The sequence below is a fragment of the Peromyscus maniculatus genome, chromosome X (assembly GCF_049852395.1).
Source record: "Peromyscus maniculatus bairdii isolate BWxNUB_F1_BW_parent chromosome X, HU_Pman_BW_mat_3.1, whole genome shotgun sequence".
Lineage (NCBI taxonomy): Eukaryota > Metazoa > Chordata > Mammalia > Rodentia > Cricetidae > Peromyscus > Peromyscus maniculatus.
This window is the reverse complement of record NC_134875.1, coordinates 121,859,371-121,885,420: the sequence shown is the minus strand read 5'-3', so window position 1 is coordinate 121,885,420 and position 26,050 is coordinate 121,859,371. Positions and strand designations below refer to the sequence as shown.

Sequence of the window (26,050 nt, the reverse complement as noted above, 5' to 3'; positions counted from 1 at the left end):
CCCAAACTCTTAAAATATTAGCCCCTGTAACTACAGCCTTTGGGTCAGGGGAAAAAGGCAGACCCCTGAAGTGTTTCAAGTATCCTAGCTAAATGAATGAGCTTCAGGGTCAGTGAGAGACACTGTCTCAAAAAATTAAGGAGAAGAATGATTAAGGGAAGACACTCAACATTATCTCAGGCTTCCATATGCACACACACCCACATGTGTACACACCTCACACACAAATAGAAATTGCCATATGCCTTTTCATGTTTCTTATATAATTTTATATTCCCACTAGCAATTAAATAGAGCTATAACTTCTTATAATTTTCACTAGTATTATACAGTTAATTTTTTATTTATTCGTTTGTTTTCTTGCTTATTGGTTTCTGTAAGTTGTTCTTGCAGTTGTAAAATGATAGCTCATTTATGTCTATATTTACATTTCCTTGATTGTTGAACATTTTTATCTATCTATCTATCTATCTATCTATCTATCTATCTATCTATCTATCTATCTATCTACCATCTATCTATCCATTTATCTATAACTATCTAATCTCCTCATCAGTGGAATCTCTGGCTCATTACCTCTCCCCCATCACTGTCTGTACCATACTGCAATTTGTTTAACACTTACAGAATAAGGCTTAAATAAACATGAACAGAAACCACATGTTTCTAAGAATTTATATATACATTACTAGTTTAAAATTACTTTCAAAATTTCTTACATTTCCTAATTGTTGTTGAAAGGAATAAGAAAACTAATTCTTTCCATATTAAGGCAAATATTCTTAAATGGGGTCTTGGGTTCTTTTTTAAAAAAGAAACCATTTAAATGGAAATTCAAGGAAAACAGAATGTCTATTTTTAAGACATATATATGTCTCTCTCTATATAGATGTATATATTCATGCTGCTCTAAATCCATTTTTTAATAAATTTTTTCATGTATTTTACATACCACCCATAGTTTCTCCTCCTTCCTCTCTTTCCATTCCGTCCTCCCACCTCCTATCTACCTCCTCCTATCTACTCCTCCTTCATCTGCATTCAGAAAGGGGTAGGCTTCTCATGGGGGTCAACAAAGCATGGCACATCAAGTAGGATCCTACCAGTAGTGTCAGGACCTGCCCCTGATGAGCTGGCTTTTGGGAATTTATTCCCCATGCTGGGTTGCCTCACTCAGCCTTGATGCAGGAGGAAGAGCTTGGTCCTGCCTCAACTTCATGTGCCATGCTCTAAATCTATTAATAATCTCTGTCTTCTCTATTCTTTGGCCAATAAGAAAAAATATAGTCAGTGTACTTAATGATTACAAAGTTTCTGGCTATTCACTAAAAACAGACGGCAATCACAAATATTCTTGCCATCCCAGCTTATATAAGCTGTGATTGTTTTCACTAGTACTTGAACAGGCAAAATGACCTCTGCAAATTAACTGATCCATTTGTTATAGTCTTATTGTATAAGTTTCTAAATCATACATGCTAAAATACTTCTATATTCTTGTCACTACATACACCAATATAAATTATGATATGCATTAGAATGATGTGTGTGTGTGTGTGTGTGTGTGTGTGTGTATTATCTCATCTAGAATTCTCTCTGCCTCCTGAAACTTAGGTTCATGTCATGTTATATGTTTGAAATTTCTGATAGAATCATCAAATACTGTTTCTAGTTGTTGTCGTTTGAATGAGAAATGTCACTCATAGACTCAGGTATTTGAACACTTCGTGTCCCAGTTGGGAGCACTGTTGGGGAGGTTGTGAATCCCTGGCAAAAGAAATAGCACATCACCAGGAGTAGGTCTTGAAAGTTCATATCCTTCCCCTACATCCAGTGTACTCTCCCTTTTAAGTGCTATGGTTAAAGATGTGATCTATAGATTTCCTGCTCTGTTTGCTGTCATTCTGTTCCTACCATTATGAATTCTAACCCATCTAGAAGCATAAGTGTAGCTAGAGTTTTCCTGCCTGGCCCACAGTCAGGACAAATCTCTGTTGCCCACTAGTCCCACAGCCACTCAGACCCAACTGCTGTGGATATCGATCTATATAATTAAAACACTGATGGCCAGTGACCAGACAGGAAGTATAGGTGGGACAAGGAGAGAGGAGAACTGGGAAAACAGGAAGAAGGAGAGAGAGACACTGCAGCCACTGCCAGGACAAGCAGCATGTAAAGACGCCAGTAAGCCACCAGCCACGTGGCAAGGTATAGATTTATAGAAATGGGTTAATTTAAGATATAAGAACAGTTAGCAAGAAGCCTGCCATGGCCATACAGTTTATAAGTAATATAAGTGTCTGAGTGATTATTTTATACATGGATTGTGGGACTGCAGAGCTTGGTGGAACCTGGAGAGAAGCCCTCCAGCAACAGACCAGCATCCAACAGACCCTGGAAAGTAAGTGTTTCCTTTCACCCAGTGTAAAGCTATCCTTGTAAAAGGCCATAGATTCCTCTGGGGGAAGGACTGGGAGAAATGATAACAGTAAAACTTAAAGGTATTTTCATGAGGTCCTTCCTCAGGAGAAACTGGTCATTCCCAGCCAAGTAAACACAGAGACTTATATTTTTAAACTGTTTGGCCTAATAGCTCAGGCTTCTAGCTATCTAGTTCTTACATCTTAAATTAATCCATTTCTATAAATCTATACCTTACCACATGTCTCGTGGCTTACCGGTGTCTTCACATGCTGCTTGTCATGGCGACAGCTGGCAGTGTCTCCTCCTCAGCCGTCCACTTCCCAGAATTCTCTCAATTCTTCTCTCTGTTAGTCCCACCTATACTTCCTGCCTGGCCACTGGCCAATCAGTGTTTTATTTATTGACCAATCAGAGCAATTTGACATACAGACCATCCCATAGCACATAAGCCCAAATAAAGTCTTCCCTAAATTACTGTGGTGTTTTACCACAGCAGCACAAATGCAATAGATGGAGAAGTCAGTACCAGAGAGTGGACCGTTGCTATGATAAACCTGAGTATGTTTGTGGAAGACTGGTGGAAGTCTTTAGATTAGAAATGCAGTTGAACACTTAAAACAGATATTAAAGGGCCTTAATAGTAGCAGTCTGGAAGACAGTAGTAATGACAGCAATGTGGACAGTGGAGGCCCAGATCAAGAGTATCAGAAGGAAATGATATTGGCAAAAGGGCTAGAGGCCATTTCTATAATATTTCGGCAAAGAATCTGGCTGTTTTCTTTCTATGTCCTGAGAGCTTGCCTAAGGCCAAATTAAAAAATAGTGGATTCATTTCTTTGGTGGAAATGTCAAGATAACATAACATTGAATCTATTGCTTAGTTTGCAATAAAAAAGAGCAAATGGGGCAAAGAGAAATAAAAATTGGAGAGAAAAAGAGAACTAGGGAACTTAATGTCACAGTTAAAGTATGGACTGAAAGGAACTAATTGTTAAGGAGATTGGTATCATCAGGGAGAGGTTTGATTTATATAGGATCAATAAAAACAATGCCCAGAGTACAGGGTTCCACTCAACTAAGCCTCCAACTTGTTAAAGAGATCCCAAGGCATTTTCTGCTCTTAGAAAGCAGTTGCTTCAATTCACAAAAGCTGGTGGTAATGTTGTTGAAGGGGATCAGCTTCATGCTTCTGATTAAAGGAAAGATCTCTCAGCTTCCTGTTCTAGCTACATGCTGTCATACTGTCCCTGCCATTGTGGACCCTAACTCCTTAGGACCATAAATACAAATAAACTTTCTTTAGAGGTTATTGGTTGTAGTATTAAGGCAACTCCACATAGTTAAAAAGGAGGTTTATTTTGTGGGGTAACTTACAAGTGAAGGGATAGGTTACAGGGTCTGGGAAAGCTGTAGCGCAGTCCAGCAGTGTTCTCTAGAAAACTCTGCTCAGTCTACCTCCAGCATCCAGGATCCAGGAACCAAGAGAGCTGGCTCATCTGGATCTCGGGTCTTAAGGTTCCTGTCTTGACCCTGCCTTGTAGGCGTGACAGTTACCAAAACCTCAATGGGGGTAGTACTTCTCGGTCAAAGCTGGAACAGCTATCTGCTACAAGAAGCTGTCTTGGACATGGTGCTTTATCACAGCAACAGAAAAGAAACTAAAATATCAGTCTCACTCTGACTCTCATTTCCTTCTGGACACTCATAACTAGAAAGTCAAATCTTTTCTGATTAACTTCTAAGCCTTTAAGTTGCTATGACTTCTTAAAGTTTAAAGTCTCTGTTCAGATTAGATAAATTATACTGATGTTTCATCAAGTTCACTGATCTTTTCTTTGTCTTCTTCACCCTGGATAAAGCCACTCAAGTTATTTTATTTTTAGTTTTTTTAAGTTCTATAATTTGTAATTAATTATATCTTTTTATTGAATTTTAGAACAAATTTGCAATTACTTGTCAAAGTATTTGTGTAACATGATTTAAACTGTTTGTAGTGATGTTCAATCTATGCTTAATCTTATCTTGGTTTCTAATAATGCTGAATGTATACAACTTTTTTAAAGGGACCTACCAACACATCTCCAAGAAAATGAGAATGCTGGCTTATTGCAGACAAGCGAGTACAAGATCAAGCCACCACTCAGCTTCTTAGCTAAAATTATACACAAACCAACAGGGCCACCTTGCTTCTTAGTAAGAAAGGAGCTATCTTCTGGATCTTGAGAATCCCGTTGAGGGATTAGTGGAGATCTGAGTCACGTGGCTTTCTTGCTGCTTGGTGAGAATGTCAACTCAGTTCCCACTTCAGAACAGCTGACATCAAGAAAGAAAGGAAGAAAGTGAAGTTACAAACTAGTCTTGTCTCCTAGCTCATGCTACCTTCTTGAAACAGGAGAATGCAGAAGTTCATCTCATGGGAAATCTCTGAATAGCTCAGCCAAGAAGGCTAGATTAATATATAACCAGGAAGAGGATGTTCATCATAACTGGTCCTTGCTTGCACTCCAACATCAGCTATATTTTAAGAGTGATAATAAATCTGTGTTGTAGAAAAAACACAATTAAATTAACTGTTATAGGACCCTGAAATGAGATAATTACACCAATCTAAGACCAAGACAGTTACTTCCTGGCCATATGCATATGTTTAGAAATCCACAAGTGACATAAACAACAATGAGCAGAACATCAATATTTTTGGCATAGGATATTGAACAAACATACGTTGCCCTCAAAAGAAGATGGAAATGAGCAAGCTAAAGTTGGTGTGTGCAGTCTCATGAAATACCTTGTACTGCTAGAAGTGTACTAGAGATAGCAGAACACAGGCTATCATAGTCCATTATACTACACTTGAACACAAATGTATTTCACAAGAACAAAAATATATATGAGGATCTAATTCAAATATATTAGTCAAGGTCACCTAATGAGAAGACAATAGTGCTAGTAAAAAGGAAAAAGGAATGAAATGTAAGGGACAGAATCTCATAAAATATAGTGTGATAGATTTCAATAATGCAGGCAAATGAATATATAACCTTCATTAGAGGACAGTTCACCCCATTTCCTGTCTGTAGGTGAAAAGGCTAATAGAAAAAAAACATCTCTTTTAAACTAGGAATTAAAAAAATAGTCTTAGATGCCAAATTATAATAGTTAAGTTTATAGTTATTTATAGCACACATGTATTTTGCTGTTGTGGTAGTAAGAACATGTCTTAATGAGACATGTTTTTGTTTTGTTTTGTTTTTTGTTTTTCTGTTTGTAGGATGATCCTCATATTGATGCACTCTTAATAGGCTCCTATTACTTTGGATAGTAATTAGATATAATATCTAAAATACTATCAGAAGATCAAGAGAAAGTCAGTGCAACCAAAAGTACAGGTTTGAAGTAGCAAACTCTGAAAGTTTGACACGGTCTAATTTGGATATATGAAGAAGGGAGGAAGCATAAGAAATTTCTCTTGCAGAAGTTTTAAGTAAAGCCTCCCATTTCCAACTAGACTTAGTAGTTCTAGTATGTTGCCTCCCTCATCAGGGTGTAAGGCATATCTGGGATTCTCAGGCAGCCTGCATTAGATTCCCTTCATTCTCAAATGTGTCAGAGGTAGGGCATTGTGAAGTCTCAGGCACTCCTTAGCAGCTATTGGCTAAGGACTTTGTTGAACAATCAGGACTGAAGGGTGTGGCCCTCTACTGTTCTGTCAGGGTAGCTAAGCAGGGTGCTCAGAGCTCTGGGCTAAGCTACTGCAAAGTTTCAGCATGGAAAAGGTGGCCAGGAAACCCCTAGAGCCTAGTGTTGATGCAGCACCATTGACTGCAGAGGCCAAGCCGAGGAAGAAGCGCAAGGCTGCCTGTCAACCCAAGTCCAGCGCCCCACAGAAGACTCAGTGTTACTCTCATCCCCAAAGTGCTGGCAAGGTGAGAGGACCCAAGCTCATTCCTTCCTTTCTGCAGCTATCCCCTCCTTGAGGACTTTCTCTGGCCTGCTATAAACCCCTTCTCTACCTCTGCCCCTTCTCATAAATTTCCCGACACATGCATATCTATCTTTTCCCAAAACAGTGCACTTGTGATCTTAGTGTGTGATCTTTTTAGATCATCAGAAAGGGGAAGAGATCCTTGCCAAGGACTACTAGGAGAAAGGCTTCTAAGAAAAACATCAAAATGAGAATACCTAAGCAGCCTAGTGAAACAGCATTGGCATTGCTCATTCATGAACAAATGAGTGAGAATGTCAACCCGAATGCACCTGAGCAGAGTCAACCGGACTTAGAGAGCTCCTGCATTTGTGTTGAGGACCTGACCAGCTCTGAGACTTAAAGCACAGCTGAAGGCCTAAGAAATATCAGTGCATAGGTCTGGCAACTAAGTCATGGTCAGTGATGTGAAAACCAAATTTCACCACATGGCCGATTTCATGGTGGTAACAATAAAATTAATCAGCTGTGAAAATGTTTATGTCACGCTCAGTCTCTGATTGTGGACCAGGGAAGAAGGAAGGGAAGGGTGGGTAGATGATAAGGGAGGAACATTGTTTTCTACAAGACTGAGAGTAGAATGGACAACCCCATGATAAGCAGGTGCTGGAGGGTCAGAATTGATCCAACACTAACGTCCCCTTGAAGATTGTTTCACAGGGTAAAAAAGAAAGCCCTGGGTAGGGCTTGGGCATGGTCCCAGGATACGAAATCCATAGGAAATGAGGTGCAGGTGGCAGTTCCAGTTTCAACTTAGGCAACACATCACCTTTAGGACACCTACCTCGTGGTATTTGTTACAGTCCTCTATATGAACTCATATACTAAAGACGCTCAGAAGAGCCAAAGACCTCCTCCTCTTGAAATGTGCCAATATACCACAAGGGCAGTAATAGGGACTGGAAGCTACCAATGCAGCACCGATTCATTCTACTTCTTTCAGAAATTTGGGAAAGAGAAGGACAGTGAGGAGTGGTCTGCCAACCAGTGCTGGCCACAAAGCAAGCAGTAACATCTACTGGAAATTTGAAAACAGCTGACCTGCCTTTCCAAATTGTTTTACTGTGTATTTTCTTTTTTTTTTTTGAGACAGGGTTTCTCTGTGTAGCTTTGCGCCTTTCCTGGAGCTCACTTGGTAGCCCAGGCTGGCCTCGAACTCACAGAGATCCGCCTGGCTCTGCCTCCCGAGTGCTGGGATTAAAGGCGTGCGCCACCACGCCCGGCTTACTGTGTATTTTCTAATGCTGATTTTTATCCCTTGAGGAAGTATCCTGAAACCTATTTATGAAAGAAGTGTTTATAAAAGAGTAAAGTGGGACTGGAGAGATGACTCAGTTGATTCCTCACAAGTATGAGGACTTGAGTTTGATCCCTCAGAATGCACATTAAAAAAATAAAACTAACTTATCATCTGGGTGTGGTGGCATATGCTTTTAATCCTCAAGAGGCAGAGGCAAAGGCAGAGGCAAGTGGATCACTATGAGTTTGAGGCCAGCCTGGTCTACATAGTGAGTTCCAGGCCAGTTGAGGCTACATACATAGTGAGACCTTGTCTCAAAAAATAAATTAATAAAAGTTCAAAAATCTCTGTGTGGTGTCAAACACTTTGTTTAGAGCACTGAGGGTGGATCTCTGAGACTTGCTGGCCAGATAGCCTGCCCTACTTGCTAAGTTCTAGGCCAGTGAGATACCTTGGTGTGTTTTTGTTTTTGTTTTTGTTCTCTCTCTCTCTCTCTCTCTCTCTCTCTCTCTCTCTCTCTCTCTCTCTCTCTCTCTCTCTCTCTCTGTCTCTATGGTGGACAGCACCTGAGTTGTTCTCTAGCATCTACACACTTGCACATATGTGTACACATATCCTTTCCCCATACATATGTACTCATAAAATACACATACACACATAAAGAATGAAATGTAAATACTTTAAATGTGCACATTTTGATCATTTTGTCATACATGTCTGTAGTCATTACCATAAGAATGAACATACCTACAACTCGGCACAGTTTTCTTATATTTGTAGTCCCTTTTCTGTGTGGCTGTTGTGAAATACCAAAGTTTGGACACTTCTTAAAGCAAAGAGGTTCATCTGGCTCTGAGTTTGGGAAGATGAAAGTTTGATGTTGAGTAGCTCCATTTTGTTGGCCTCTATTAAGTGTCTTTAAATGTTTAAATTTTATCTATTCTTTGTGAATTTAATATATGTATACAATGTATTTTAAATACCCCCCTCAAATTCACACATCTTGTTTTTTCTTTCTAATACTCTGAGATCAGTACTGCCCATATATACATAGATATAAGGTCATTCTCCACAGTAGGGAAAACCTACAAGAGCCCACACCCCTGAAGAGAACTGACTGCCCTTCCCCTACAGCTTTCAGCTAAGAGTGGGGCCTTGGGAGCCCCTTGTCTATGCATTCTGTGATACTGACTGTATTGATCTGCCAGTCTTGTATGGGCAACCACAGCTACTGCGAGTTTGAATGCAGTGGTCTTGTCATACCCAGAAGACACTACTTTGTTCTGTTCATCCCCAACTTCTAGTTTCTACAGTCTTTCTGCCACCTCTTAATCAATCTTCCCTGAGCCATGCGGGTAAGGGAATGGTATAGATGTTTCATTTGGGGTTGAGCACTCCACTGTCACTTATTCTCTTACTTTGACTAGCTGTGAGTCTCTGTGTTGACTTCTGTCCATTGCAAGAAGCATCTCTGCTGAGGGATAAGAGCTGCACTAATCTATGGATACAAAGTTAAGTATTTTTTATTTACTTTTGCTACCTTCATTTGTGGGTGTATGTTTGTATGTACTTGTATGCACATGCATGCATGAAGGCCTTGGGAGTTTATTCTCTCCTACCCAGGAACTGAATTTAAGTCGTCAGGCTTGGCAGCAAGTACCTTTACCCACTGAGTCATCTCACTCATTCTAGCTCTATACATTTAGAGGGCATTTTGATACTATGTTAATTTACCAAAATGACAGTAGAAGAACATATGACCTCCAATTGAGCATATGACCTTTACAGACATTGTTTTTTTGGCCAGCTTTAAAATACCAAATATATGTTCTTTCCTGTGGAGTGGCCTGAAATACCATCAGAAAACTGTATGCAGGCTACTAGGAGAGAAAAGTCATCAGCAGCCTTACCCTGCTCTGAATCCTGCGAGTTACAATAATGACCAAATGGCTAGATATGCCCAATAGTACAATGGTGGCAGGTAAGTTAAAGGCTTTTTACTGTGCTGTATAGCATGAGTAATGGCATTGCATGATGAACTTAAGATCAAGATTCAGGTTTGGTGAAAATCATACTGTAAGAGATAATGACAGACTATGGATGATGGGTCATTATTAAGACACTACAATGGGCAAGCTTGAACATTGGTGTTCATGGGATAATTTACCTCCCTAAAGAGCCCATCTTCTGAAGACTGTTCCTTGTACCTTTAAGCAGGTGATATTATAAACTGAACTTAAAGAGGTTCAATAAGGACAAACCATACTCAAGCCATACTCTGCTTTGGGGAATTGCTTTCTGATTCTCCCTATACCTATAGCTCCAGGGAAACACTGGCTTACTTACTGTCACTACCAATTCCCTTCCACTTCTTTTAGATTTATAATGGAAGAGTTTGTTCTAGTTTTATTCTTTTTCTGTGATAAAACACTCTGACCCAGAGTATCTTAGGGGAGAAAAGGCTTCACTTGGCTTACACTTCAAGGTCACAGGTCACTGAGGTAAGGCAGGACAAGGACTTGAAGTAGAAACTGGGGGAGTATTGCTTGCTAGCTAGCTCACTGAGGCTCACTCTTAACTAGATTTCTTATACAGCTCAAGCTTATTTGCCTAGGGATGGTGTGCCCCCCACCACAAACACAGTTGTTGGGGTCCTCCTCCTACAACAACTAATAATCAAAAATCTTTCTCAGATGTGTCCGCAAGCCAGTCTCATCAAGGCTATTTCTCAGACGAGGCTTTTGTCTCTTTCACCTGGTATTGTGCTTTTATAAATTATGATCCTGCTGAGGATGGTGGTGCACACCTTTGATCCTAGTGCTTGGGAAGTAGAGGCAGCTGCATCTCTGAAAGTTCAAGGCCAACCTGGTCTATATAGAGAGTTCCAGAACATCCAGAACTGCACAATGAGACCATGTCTCAAAAAAATAAACAAATAAATTCTGTTTCCAAGAATGAATTGTTTGTTGTGTTCTGTTCCTCTAGTACATCAACATTACAACATTCAAACAGCAGTCTCTGAATAACCAGTGATAATATAGTGAGTAGAAATAAAAAGGAATAACCTATGTTAGTTTCCTATGTGTTTTATTTTGCTACCTTATATGGCAGCTAATTAATCAAATCAGTGAAGCAAAGTATGCATAAGGTGAAAATATGGAAAATATCTACATTTTATTTGAATTTAAATTTAAACAATTTTTATGTATGTGTGTGTTGCCTACATGTAAGTCTGTACACTATATGTGAGCCTCATGCCCACAGGGGCCAGAAGAAGGTATCAGATTCCTTGGAACTGGAGTTACAGATGGTAGCGAGCAGCTACTATTTGGGTCCTCTGGAAGAGTAACCACTGCTCTTAACTGCTGAGCTACCACTCTAGTCCCATGTTATTTGATTTTTTTTCATAAAATTTCTGTGCTGAAATGGAACTATATCTTATGCTAAAATTATGCCCTTTATATTTTCATTTTTCAAAATGTTATGTCAACTGCACTAATTAATATTTTACTAAATTGTTCTGTATATATTTTAGTTTTTTTCTTCAAACACATTTTTTTCAGGTTTCTTTAAAAGTGTAGCTCCTACTAACAGACTATAGCAATGATCCTTGAAAGAATAGGCACATGTCTTTAATACCAACACTTGGCAGGCAGAGATAGATGCATCTCTGAGTATGAGGCTAGCCTGGTCTACAGAACAAGTTCTGAGACAGCCAGGGCTGTTACACAGAGAAATCCTATCTCAAAAACAAAACAAACCAAAAACCAAAACATAAAACAAAAAAAGGAGAATGTAGCTCCTAATAAACTCACCATGCTTCAGCAGAAGGCCAAACATCCAAGAATATTTGAGCAGCTCAAATTGGCCTAGATGGAAAACAAAACAGCACAAAGTTGAGTGGGTAGAGGGGAGGGGAGAACCTTGGAAGAGAGAGGGGTGTCTATGATCAAAATGTCTAAAATCCTCATAGAACTAATAAACTAATAAAAATACTTTAAAAAATAACATGCTATGAAACTCCATTTATTTAGTGTTGATATATATATATATACATATACATATACTTCAGACACACAACTTGGAGGAATGGATCTGGAACTTATCTGGAAGTCTTGTCTCTGAGGACTAGTTCTCATAATTCTATAATACTTTTCTGTTGTTGTGATAAAATACTGTAACCAAGGCAACTTATGGAAGAAAGAGTTTGTTTGAGCTTACAGTTCCAACAGTATTAGGCTCCATCATGGCAGGGAAACATGGCAATAAGTGTCAGGTGTGACTGCAAGAACAGAAAGCTGAGAGCTCACATCTTGAACCACAAGCACCAAAAGGAGAGGACAAACTGGAAGTGACATAGAATCTATAAACTCTCAAAATCTACCTCTAGTAGCACACTTCCTTCAACGTCCTCAAACAGCGTTGCTAACTAGAGACCAAGTGTTCAAACATCTGAGCCTATGAGGAACATTCTCATTCAAACCATGCCATTCACTCAGTATAACATTTTCTAGTACCATCCATTTACTGCAAATTTCACAATTTCATTTTTCTTTATGGTTCAGTAGAATTCCATTGTATATATTTATGATATTTTCATTATCCATCTATCAATTTGAAGTTGTTTTCATTTTGGAGCTATTGTGAATAGAGAGGTAAGGAACATAGCTGAGCAAGTATCTGTGGAGTAGGATGTTGAATCCTTTGGGAATCTGCCAAGGAGTGCTATTGTTGTGTTATATGATAGATTTATTTTTAGCTTTTTGAGGGTGCTCCACACTGATTTCCACAGTGGCTGTATCAGTTTGCATTCTCACCAACAGTGAATGGGTGTTTCCCTTTCTCCACATCTTCACCAGAATTTGTTCTCATTGTTTTCTTTGTTTTAGTCATTCTGACTAGGGAAAGATTAAGTCACAAAGGTGTTTTAATTTGTATATCTCTAATCCCTAAGGATGATGAGCACCTTTAAAGGATATTTATTAGCCATTTTTTTTAATTTCAGATACATAGACCCTCGGTTCAGATACATAGACAATTTTTAATTGGGTCATTTGTTTCCTTTGTTTTTTTAAAAGTTCTTTGTATATTCTTGATATTGATCCTCTATCAGATGTGTATCTGGGCAGAGATTCTTTCCTGCTTTCTTGTAGCTATATTGATTGTTTCCTCAGCAGTACAGAAGCTCTTTAGTTTTAGGAGGTCTCATTTGTCAGTTATTGGCCTTAGTTCCCGATACAATGAAATCCTATTCAGAAAATCCATTCCTACACTGTGGGTACTGCCTATATTTTCTTCTATTAGTTCCAGTGTTTAATGGTTCACATTGAGATCTTTGAACCATTTGGGTTGGTTTTTGTACAAGGAGATAGCTATGGGTCTAATTTCATTGTTCTACATGCAGCAATCCTGTTTTCCCAGTACCATTTGTTGAAGAGCTGTCTTTTCTCCAATGTGTCTTTATCAAATATCAGATGGATATAGTTATATGCACTCACATTTAGGTATTGTACTTTGTTCTATTGATCTATGTGTACTTTATGCCAGCACCATACTGTTTTTATTACTATAAATCTTTAAAGTATCTTGAAATCTGGTATGATAATGTGCCTCCCCAAGAATCACAGACTAGACTATCTAACAAAAAACCCTAGTGCTAGGCATGGGAAACTTACCTTTTTGCTGTTGATCCAAGGGAATAAAACCAATGTGGCCTATTGCCATTGCTCTTGTTTGCCTCTCAGAACTTGAAGTAAGGCCCTTTTGCTATAAGGTGCTTTGCAAACTGTCAGGAGAGAAGAGCAATCAACAGTCATACCCAACTGTAAAGCCCATGAACCACAGCAATGATGAGCATGGTAAGATATATACTCAAGGGTGAAAGAGCAGCACTTGTCTTGGAAGTAACTAACAGTGGCCCAATTGGACTTAAGGTCTGTTCATAGAAAAAAATTCATGCAATTACAGAAAAAAAGAACAAAGGGTCAAAAAACGAAAACAAAAAGAAAAACAAAACCCAAGTGATGCATTTGATGACACAGGACCTGACCAGAGAGTTCCCAAAAGAAAAAAAATGGCTGAGAAGTATCTTTATATCACTTTTTGGCATATTCCTAAAGGATTCAACATTATACTCCTCAGATAAATCTGAGACTCATTCAAGTTGTATGTAAAAGAAGCTGGTTTTTAAGCATTTCTGTTTGCTTTAGGTAGTATTCCACTTTATTGGTGTAAACCTATTTCATGATTCATGCATTTATTTTTCTACTTTTTATTACTGTTTGACACTTTGATACACTTATATAATCAATTTTAGCTGATCTATTTCCTGTAGTGGGTAGCCATTCCAGCTTGGTTCTGGAAGTTCCAACCCCCATTGAGACTCTGGCAACTGTCACGCGTACGAGGCGGGGCGAGGGGAGGCGCCTGGGAACCCGAGAGCTGGATGGGTGAGCGCTCTCGCTGGGCGCTCTCTCGGTGCCAAACGCTGACCGGTGGAGATTGACTGTGCAGAGCTCGGGAGAACACCGCTGGACTGCATTACACCTTCCCCAGACCCTGCGACCTACCCATTACTTAATTTGTGAGTTACGCCATTAAATAAATATCCTTTTAACTACGTGGAGTGGCCAAAATAATTTCTCCAATATCTGGCACTCACGTGGGGCAAACTCCAAAGGCCTGGGCGGCTCCTGCCATCTCCTCCCTAGCTGGCGGGTACCTAAACCCGCCTGCAAAGTTCCATATAACCAGGGAACACCTACACGGTTCCATTCCCGAAAAAGGGAGCAGCTAGTCCAATCTCAATTCCCTAGCTTAGCCCCAGACCAGCGAAAGAGGCAAGAGAGTGCTAGCTCCGATTTCCGCCATCTCCGCCATTTCCGCCATCTCCCTCCGACTCCAGCCAATATCGCCAGCAGGCCCTGTTTCGGAGCTGTACCAACGCCACCTGCTGGCTGAAAAGTGCTACTACACGAAAGGTAAGCATATTGTTTCAAGTAAAGGTACTTGATAATTTTACACCTTAAAATTGACTAACAAATTTTGAGTAATTCATGTAATATGGCCGACAACATTACCTCACAAGAATTTAAAAACCTTTTTGCCTGTATGATGAATGACATCTTCTTGGAAATATACGACATTCCTAAGGCATATCTGGGCTATACCATTTTGGCATTCATCATAATAATTCACACAGTGTTCAAACACTGGTTTAAGAACAAAGATGAGTCATTATTGGGACTGATACAGGCTTTAAAAGATAGCAATGAAGGCTTAGAGAAAAAGATTCTCTCTCTGGAATCTGCTTTCAAAGATAGCAATGAAGGCTTAGAGAAAAAGATTCTCTCTCTGGAATCTGCTTTCAAAGATAGCAATGAAGGCTTAGAGAAAAAGATTCTCTCTCTGGAATCTGCTTTCAAAGATAGCAATGAAGGCTTAGAGAAAAAGATTCTTTCTCTAGAATCTGCTAATCAGGATTTACAAAACAGGCTTGTACCCAAAATTGATTTTATTGATAATAAATATGAATATTTAATGGATAGAACACTAACTCTCCAGAGTGAAGTTGTGGCTACTCAGACAGTATATAAGGAAGAAAGATTATCGTTAATTGATAGGATAAGGTCCATGGAATCATGTGTTTCTGAGGAACATAAAAACTTCTATGATTCCATGAGAAATATGGAGTCCCTTGCAAGAGAGGAGGTTCACTCCCTAGAACAGACCCTAGGTGCTCGTTTGCAAGCCCTAGAAGAAACTCTCAGTAAACATGACAAGGGAACTAATAAGCAGAAGGTCAAGACCATAGAGGCTGTAACATCTCCAAATGGCTCTCATACAATGGCTTATCCTGTTATTGTCCATGAGAAGCCAGCAGATGACACACACCCCGAGCCATATATGACATATACTTTACAACCAATTTCAACAAGGAACTTTAAAAATATAAAGGAAGCAGTAGTTACGTATGGGATACAATCCACATATGTAAAACAGATGTTAAATTCGTGGTCTACCTCACATAGAATCATTCCAGATGACTGGCATCAGTTAATTTCAGCTGTTCTAGAATATAGTCAGCAGTTACAGTGGAAAAGCTGGTTGAGAGAAGAGGCAAAAAATTTAGAACAACAAGGTAAAATCAGAGGTTTTGTGATCTCCCAAGATCAAATACTTGGTGAGGGATGTTTCGCTGACAGGAATGTACAAGCCACTTATGATGAGCATACAATATCCCTATGCCGTACAGCAGCTCTAAATGCTTGGGAAAAAATTCCAGAACCTGGAAAACCAACTGAGGTATACACATAGATATTTCAGGGACCGCATGAACCCTTCACTGATTTTTTACAAAGACTGAACAGAGCTATAACAAGAGCTGTGTCAGACAAAGAATTAAGAAAAGTATTAACTGAGTCCTTGGCGTTCGACAATGCTAATGCAGAATGCAGAAGAATACTTACACCATTAAAGATCAGATCAGCTCCTTTGGAAGAATGGATTCAATATACTAATGGTGTTCAGTCTCTTAACTACAGTAATGAGGCTTGGATAGGAGAGACAAATCCCAGAGGTGAAAGAAGGCCCCGTGTTACCAAATGTTTTAAGTGTGGTACACCAGGTCATATAAGTAAAAACTGTACATGGGGTACTCCTAGAAGCAATACTCCTTCTAGGAATAGCCTAAACAGGAGACCCCAACCACCTCCTGGATTATGTAGAAGATGTGGCAAAGGCCGACATTGGACCAGTGAGTGCAGATCAAAAATAGATATACAAGGCAACCCTTTACTGGCGGGAAACGCCTCAGGGGGCCTCTTGCAGGCCCCCAAACCAAAGGTAGTACGAACATTCCCTGCCACTGTGGAAGAAATTCCTCTCCAGGACAACTGAATAAACCAATGCCTAATGTAAAAACCGATACTGCAATGGATGATAAAACAGCTTTGATAGCTGGATCACAGTTTACAAAGAACACTATAAAACAAATATTTTGGCAGACTTCCATAAATGAACAAAGACCAAAGCTTAGAATTCGAATTAATGGCCTGGTTCTGGAGGGCCTGGTAGACACAGGTGCAGATGTGACTATAATTACACCACAATCATGGCATCCGAATTGGCCTCTTCAAGAGGTAGATGTCCAACTGTTAGGGATTGGCACCCTATCTCAGATAAAACAGAGTTCGAGATGGGTTGAATGCATAGGGCCAGAAGGACAGAGAAGAAGGCTGAAGCCTTATGTAGCAAATGTAGCAGTAAATCTTTGGGGCCGAGATCTGTTACAACAGTGGAATACCCAGATTAAAATTCCTACACTTTCAGAAAAGGAATACAGACCAATGCATGTTTCTAGGAATAATATCATAACATGCTATAAAAATCAGTCACCAACCATTCAGGCTGTTCACAAACAGAGCACGACTGTTGTTGAACTCTCAGAAGTACCAACTGCCTTACCTTTAAAATGGCTAACTAATAAACCTGTCTGGGTTGGACAATGGCCTTTGACAAAAGAGAAGCTACAAGCTTTAGAACAGCTGGTTCAAGAGCAGTTAAATGCTCAACACATTGAAGAATCTACCAGTCCTTGGAATTCTCCTGTATTTGTTATTAAAAAAAAATCTGGTAATTGGAGAATGCTGACAGATCTGAGAGCTATTAATAAAGTAATTCAGCCAATGGGCTCCCTACAGACTGGGATGCCCTTGCTCTCTATGCTACCAAAAGAATGGCCTATAATAGTTATTGACTTAAAAGACTGTTTCTTTACCATACCCTTACAGGAAAATGATAGAGAAAAATTTGCCTTCACAGTACCTAATTATAATAATTCTCAGCCAGTCAAGAGATATCAATGGAAGGTCCTCCCACAGGGAATGTTAAACAGCCCTACTTTGTGTCAATACTTTGTGCAGAAACCATTAGAGATAATTCGTGTAAAGTTTCCACAATCCATAATTTATCACTATATGGATGATATCCTATTAGCTGATCCAAAGTTAGATACATTAGAAAGCATGTTTGAAGAAGTAAAAAAAGTTTTGCCTTGCTGGGGACTGCAAATTGCTCCTGAAAAAATACAAAGAGGAGATTCTATTAATTACTTAGGATATAAGATAGAGCTACAAAAAATTAGACCCCAAAAGGTACAACTAAGAAGAGATAGATTGAAGACTCTTAATGATTTTCAAAAGTTATTAGGAAGCATTTCCAACTTACTGGGTATCATGGGAATACCCAAAGATGGACTACAAAATTTGGCTAATACTCTAGAAGGGGACAAAGAATTAAATAGTCCAAGAGAATTATCAGCTGAAGCTGAGAAGGAATTGGCTCTAGTAGAAAAGACAATTCGAGAAGCACATGTGGATCGTGTGGATCCAGAACTTAAATGCATTCTTGTCATATTCCCCTCCAGACATCCCCCAACAGGTATTTTGATGCAGAGGGAAGATATTATATTGGAATGGATATTCCTACCACGTAAACCAAATAAGAAATTAAAGACTTATATAGAAAAGATCTCTGATTTGATTCAAAAGGGTAAATTAGGACTTCGCCAGTTGACAGGAATGGACCCAGCAGAAATTGTAGTACCATTAACTAATGAGGAAATTTCATCACTATGGAAAGATAATGAATACTGGCAGAGAGCCTGCAGTAACTTTTTGGGAGAGATTAACAACCACTATCCCAAAAGCAAGAGAATAGAATTCATAAAGAAGACTGAATGGGTCCTTCCTCACATTGTACGACAAAAGCCAATTTCTGGAGTCCTCACATTCTATACTGATGCAAATAAATCAGGGAAAGCATGATATAAATCAGGAGACTTAAGTAAAGTGGTGCAAAGTCCATATAGCTCTGTACAAAAGGCAGAACTGTATGCCATTCTTATGGTACTGATGGACTTCACAGAACCCCTCAATATAGTCACTGACTCTCAATATGCAGAGAGAGTTGTTTTACATATTGAAACTGCTGAATTTATTCCTGATAATACAGAATTAACTTCATTATTCATACAATTGCAGGAAATCATCAGAAAAAGGGAACATCCTATATATATAACACATATCAGATCCCATACAGGTCTGCCAGGACCTTTAGCACAAGGTAATGATGAGATTGATCAGTTACTAATAGGTAATGTGCTAGAAGCTTCAGAATATCATAAGAAACACCATATAAATAGCAAAGGTTTGAAGAAGGATTTCTCCATCACTTGGCAACAGGCTAAGGATATTGTGAAAAAATGTCCTACTTGTTCCATCTATAACCAAACTCCATTACCTGCAGGGAGTAATCCAAAAGGTATACAAAGAAATGAAATTTGGCAGATGGATGTGTTTCATTTTGCAGAATTTGGAAGATTAAAGTATGTACATCATACCATTGACACCTATTCAGGATTTCAATGGGCAACTCCTATGAGTTCTGAAAAGGCTGATTCTGTGATTACACACCTATTAGAAGTTATGGCCATCATGGGAATACCTATACAAATTAAGACAGACAATGCCCCAGCATATGTCTCCAATAAAATGAGACAGTTCTTTGCTTATTATAATATAAAGCATGTTACAGGTATACCACACAATCCCACAGGCCAAGCAGTCATAGAGAGATCCAATCGAACTTTAAAGGATATGCTAAATAAACAGCAACAGGTAACAATGACTCCTAGAAATAGACTGCATAGTGCTTTATTAACCTTGAATTTTCTCAATGCTAATGAGAAAGGAACAACAGCTGCGGAGAGACATTGGACAACAGACAAAACTCCTGAGCTAAACCAACCAGTTTATTTTAAGGATGTGCTGACCTCAGAATGGAAACCTGGATATGTTCTACGTTGGGGAAGGGGTTTTGCCTTTGTTTCTGCAGGAGAAGAAAAGCTATGGATACCAACAAAATTAATAAAAATTCGATTCAAACAGGAAAAACCCCTTGATGAAGAGAAGTAAAAGATCATCCACCAATGTGACATCTCTACAAGTTGTAAGAAAAATTTAACAATCAAAGGGTGGGGTAGGGTTCTGTTTTTGTCTTTCCAGGATAATGGAAATACCCATCTTCCAAAACTCATAAGGCCTTGGATATCCGGATGTTTACAGCAGAAAGGAAGAATCTATTGGTACCAATCTACACATGGTAAAATCTCACTGTCTAACATCTTTTTCTCTATCAATCTAGAAAAGTTGTGGTTCCAATTCAATTATAGCCAAGCTGGCTTTGGAGATGGAATTGGCTCACTCCTTCTCTAAACCCAAGCATATTGCTAAAAGAAAAGTTTAAGAGATTCTTCAGTCCCATATCAGAAGAGCCCTCTGGTGTGAGACAGAAGGAAACCAATAAAAAGGGACCATTGTCTTCTAATTCTAATTCTCTCCATGCTTACTCTTGATTTCTCAGAATCCTTTCTTACATGCTATGTCCTCTTTAAATCCAAACCTCCCATTTTTGATAACAAATAAGTTTTTCTAATAGCGACCTCAGAAGTCACCAGAAGGAAGATGGGGCCCCAACAACAACAACTCTACCCAATCCAGAATGATGCCATGGTAATCATCATCATACTACACTTCTTGCCAGAATTTCAGACAATCTTACCCATTACTCTAAAACTTGCTGCAGAACCTACAGTTAGTCTAACTGAGATTTAACTATCTGAGCTTTCTCACAGTACCCAACAGAGATAACATCACCCCCTAAATGGCAGGAAGCAATTCTAAGAAAACGACGCCCCTTCTCCCTTAGGTTTCATAATTCTCAGGGTTATGGATGACGGTTATAGGGTTGGGGGTGGAAGAAAATATTAACTCAGGATTGTAAAAAAAAAAAGAGGGGGGTGGGGGGAGAAGAAATGGAACAGATAGGTATAAGATATGATGGTAAATCATTGTATATACTAGTAAACAAACTTAGTAAAATAGCAACCTTAGATAATTTGCACTGTAATTTGTACTGTTATAGATTCTTATATGTTGATACAAATGTAAACTATTTTTATACTCCTGTTTAAGATAATTTGTATATTGATACAAATACAGAACTATATTTGTTATAATGTACATATATTTCTACTCTTATTTGAAACATTTTTATATTGATACAAATGTAAATTTATATCTGTCATACTTTATATATGTTCTACTTCTGTTTAGGATATTTGGTACATTGATATATATATTTAATATTATTGTCATATTGCATATTGCACTATATATTCCTACCCCTGTTATAAATATCTTGTGTATTGTCATAATTTTGAAGTCATCGTTCTTCACCATACATTTGCTTATAGACTGTTTACCTTATTTACATGAAGCCTTAGTCCTTAGGTTATTTCGATAGATAAGATTTATAGATTTATAGTCGCCTATGCCTGTCATCTCTATAGTTACGTTAGTTAGGTTATCCAGATTTACAGATACATAGGTCAGATGGGCAGGTAATCTTCAAACACTTCATAGACCTGGAGAATATGGCATTTAAATAACTTAGAATTCTGTTGACATGAGACACAATTGCTCCTGGCTGCACCAATTGATCCCGAGAGAATGTTGGGCTTCTAAGACATTTCCATTTGGAAGTTTGTCTTTTGGCACAAAATGGCCTACTGGGCAAAGAACTGCCCTTGCCTTGATGGCTGACAGTACAAATGCAATGCTGTCCTTTCTGGACAAGCGGGACACAAGGAAAGCGACCACTGTACTCTGCCAAGACAGGGTAAGATGGTCTTTCAGAAATCTTGCTTCTGAAAATGGTCTGTCAGATACTCTAGGCCTGTAGCCAATTTGAATGCACCAACAATGCTGAGAAACATTAGGTGACTGTCCAGGCTGCCAGCTGTCTTGGTCTAATCTTGCAAGATTCCCGAAAGTTGCTTGCATCCATCTACCATTTCTCAGGGACCATTATGTTCCTTCTCAGGTCTTTGATGGGATTGAAGACTAGCAGTTATAGTTACAACTTAGTATATATAATATCTTAGATAGAACATATTAAGTATTAGATTCAGGTTCTTTAGGATAGGACACCTTTGAATGATCTTTATAACATGCTGTTTACCTATGCTCTATACTTCTCTGGATTTTAGTATGTGTTTCTTGCTTGATATTGTTTGCATTGGTTGTAGTTACATCTTATCTAGGTCATTATCTCTCATTATTTCAGGACAATATTTGATAACCATTCCTTTGTATATAGTCTTGTATTAGTTTAGAACCTTCTTATTTAGACAAAAAGGGGGAGATGTAGTGGGTAGCCATTCCAGCTTGGTTCTGGAAGTTCCAACCCCCATTGAGACTCTGGCAACTGTCACGCGTACGAGGCGGGGCGAGGGGAGGCGCCTGGGGACCCGAGAGCTGGATGGGTGAGCGCTCTCGCTGGGCGCTCTCTCGGTGCCAAACGCTGACCGGTGGAGATTGACTGTGCAGAGCTCCGGAGAACACCGCTGGACTGCATTACACCTTCCCCAGACCCTGCGACCTACCCATTACTTAATTTGTGAGTTACGCCATTAAATAAATATCCTTTTAACTACGTGGAGTGGCCAAAATAATTTCTCCAATAATTTCCCCTATCATCCACCCCTTTTCCTGCTGAAATCCTCTTCCCAACAAGTCCCCTTACTCCTTTTGTGCTTTCTACTTTTGTGTGTGCCACTGAGTTTAATTAGAACTGCTTGTCCACATGTCGTGGTTGGGGAGGAGCAAGGGGAATGTAGAAGAAAGCCAATTTACCAGTAGCTACACTACTGAAGAAAATTACATTCTCTTCCCCCCAAAGCAGTTAACTGCCAGTATTTCCTGCGGGAGGGGTGGAGACTCATGGGTCTCTCCTCCAACAACAGTTAACTGCCAATAGGCCCTCAGGGAGGGGGTGGGGCCTTTTGCTGAAGACATTAGGGTTCTCCAGGATAGCACCAATGCAAGATATACCCATCTGTCTATCTATCTATCTATCTATCTATCTATCTATCTATCTATCTATCTATCTATCTATCTGGTAGGTAGATGGGTAAATGTTGAATGAAGAAGGAAAGAAACTGGAAGGAAGTATAGATGGATGGACAAAGTGATGATCAATAAGTAGATAGATGCACATACACAGGCAATAACAGGGAAGAGAGAATTGACAGACTGAGTGGAGAGGGTATTTAGTTAAAAGTGTTGTTCAATATAATTTTTTTTCAATGAAGGCATTTATTTATTTTTATTTATTTATTTTTTAATTTATTTTACAACACCATTCAGTTCAACATAATAGCCACAGATTCCCCTGTTCTCCCCCTCTCGCCCCCCTCCCCCTACCCCCAGCCCACCCCCCATTCCCACCTCCTCCAGATCAAGGTCTCCCCCGAGGACCGGGGTCGACCTGGTAGACTCAGTCCAGGCAGGTCCAGTCCCTGCCTCCCAGACTGAGCCAAGCGTCCCTGCATAAGTCCCAGGATTCAAACAGCCAACTCATGCAACGAGCCCAGGACCCGGCACCAACGCACAGCTGCCTCCCAAACAGATCAAGCCAAATGACTGTCTCACCCATTCAGGGGGCCTGATCCAGTTGGGGGACCCTCAGCCTTTGGTTCATAGATCTTGTGCTTCCATTCATTTGGTTATTTGTCCCTGTGCTTTATCCAACCTTGGCTTCAACAATTCTCGCTCATATAAACCCTCTTCTTTCTCACTAATTAGACTCCCAGTGCTCCCAGTGTTTGGTCATGTGATAATACTATATTTAGCTATTTTTATTGCTTCATTTTTTGAGATTATAATATAATTGCAATATTTCTTCCTTCCCTTTCCTCCCTCCAAACCCTCCCATATAAACCTCCTTGCTGTTTTTCAAATTAGTGGCATTTTTATTAATTACTATTGCATGTACATATTGTGTGTGTGTGTGTGTGTGTGTGTGTGTGTGTGTGTGTGTGTGTGTGTTTGTATTTCTAAATGTAACCTATTTAGATTATATAATGCTAACTGTATGTATGTTTTCAGGTCCTACTATTTGTCTCTGGACAACTTATTGTTGTGCTCTTCCCCAGGGAAAATTATTATTTCTTCTGCTCTCAGAACTCCTTAACTCCTGATAGTTCTTCGTGTAGGATTGAAGCCTCACAGGCTTTTCCTTGTCCACTTTGGAATGTCTGTTGGTGTCAACTTTGTTCACCTCATTTTTAGGCATTCATGTTGGTGAAAGTTCATGCTGGTAACAGTTTATGGATGTAGCTTCTGACATTACAAGGAGATGCAATCTTATAGTAAACTCCTTGATCTTTGGGTCTTGCAATCTTTTCTTCTGTCTTTGCAAACATAAATTACATATAATTAGTTTTATGTATATGCCATGCAATTCAGACCTCACCATTTCACTTGAATTTTAGGTTTATCCCCTTTTGTGCAGTATAGTTTCTCATTTCCTTCTAAGGTACTGATAATAAAAAAGTTAGTTCTTTCACTGTAATTTGATAAATTGCTGTGTTTTCATTTTTACAGAATAATTTTCTCTTTGGACTTGGGTTATATTTCCAGCACACATATGGAAGCTCACAAATGTCTGTAACTCCAGTTCCAGGGGATGCAACACTGTATTCTGGCCTTCTGAAGCTCTACATGCATAGGTGCACAGACATATATGAAGACAAGACACCTATGCATATAAAGTAATAAAATAGAGACTATCTTATCTTTGTTTAAGTAGGACAAATTTTACTGATCTGTCCTCAAAATTCACTAGTGCTTTCTTTGTCATTTGCATTCTGAACAGTGCCATTCAGCAATGTTCTTTTTCCCTTAAGAGTTCATTCTTTGATAATTTCATGCTTACGTATAACATATTCTTATCACATCAACTCCTCATTTCTCCTCTGTCCTACTTTTCTATTGCTGTGAAGAGACACCATGAACAAGGAAACTTAGAGAGCATTTAATTGGGAGCTTATGGTTTCAGAGGGTTAGAGTCAATGACCATAGTGGTTGGGAACATGGCAGCAAGCAAGCATTACACAACCTATGTAGCTACAAGCCTTAAGAACATGTCTAGCATATGTTCAGTACCAAATAAATAATTTTGAAGTAAAAGGTATGCTGATGTAGGAGTCTTTGGCATCTGGGCTTGAGAGAACACATGAAGATACTACTCTGTGAAACAAATAAAATATATGTGGGAAAGGAGCATTTTCTCATGCAATCAAGGTAGATAAGTTATACCATGCTGTGATTGCATGCAATTGGGTTCAAAATATATATCCTGGAAAATCTGGAGCCAAGTTGTCTCCAAGGGTAGATGAAACTGGGGATATAGTAAATCATATGAGTAGAGGCGTCTTGATTCTTATCAGGAATTTTGAACTTCTTTGAGCTTTCCTCCCCACCCCCACTCTGTTTCTTCTTGTTCACTTCTCCTCTTTCCCAGATAACCCAATTTATGGAATTGCCTCAATATGTGCTGGTGGACATGACAGTCTGACAGAAGAATGCCAGAAAACCGGGCTGTAACCTGTTGATTTATGGTCAGTCTGTCTCACTGTCACTTTCAGATTTTACATCAAAAGAATGGATTACGAATGCAATCATGCTGGGCAAACAAATCTACTGTTGCAAATGACTTTGCAGCATTTTTTCTGTTCATATAGAAAATGAGCTAAAAGTGGCTCTTGGTGTAATGATTCAAATACTTTTGGGTCCCCTGAATCATATGTTTCCTACATTTTCTTTTATCATGTGTGATTGTGTATTCTAATACACAGCAATTCTAAAGGGGAACCAGATGGTTGTGTGCTTCCCAGTTCAGGATTTTCAAGCAGAACAAAAGAGGGAATTTAGGGTTCCATTAGGTTCTGGTGAAACTGACAGCCCATCAGAGGTGATAATCAGAGATATTTAAGCAGGGTTTGCATTTACCAGGAGGAGTTTAAGTGCGCAATCACATCTGAATGTGTCCTTAATGGGCATATATTTTAAAAGTTGATTTAATGTATTCCTTTACCACAACTCAATTTGAATATGTTGAGACAAGCAATATTTTAAGCAAGGTTTTCTTTGTGAGATATACACATTTTGAAAAAACAAAAAGTTTCTTGGAAAGATAGTTTAAAATATGGCCAATATTAAACTCTAGTTTCTTTATTGTTTATGCTGCTAGGGAATCACTGCCAAACAAACAAACAAAACATCAACAAAATGAACATACAGACTAACTTGGCAAAAAGGCATATGGGGCTAGAGATATGGACTAATTAGTAGAGTGCTTGCCCAGCTTGGTGGTGGTGCTTTCCTGTAAACCCATCTCAGGAAATAGAGGCAGGAGGATCAAAAAATTAAGATCATCCTCAGCTATATAGAGAATTCAAGGCCAGCCAAGACTTCATGAGACTGTCTAAAAAACAA

At 39.1% G+C, this 26,050-nt stretch overlaps 1 protein-coding gene across 1 annotated transcript; it reads left to right on the top strand.

Annotated features, from left to right (window-relative positions):
• The first annotated feature begins 6,145 nt into the window (after window positions 1-6,145).
• On the top strand, window positions 6,146-6,888 carry LOC143270907 (uncharacterized). Its single transcript, XM_076562226.1, has 2 exons — window positions 6,146-6,350; window positions 6,528-6,888. Exons 1-2 carry the CDS (start codon window positions 6,192-6,194, stop codon window positions 6,750-6,752), a joined length of 384 nt encoding a protein of 127 aa, XP_076418341.1. The 5' UTR covers window positions 6,146-6,191; the 3' UTR covers window positions 6,753-6,888.
• The last annotated feature ends 19,162 nt before the right edge of the window (window positions 6,889-26,050 follow it).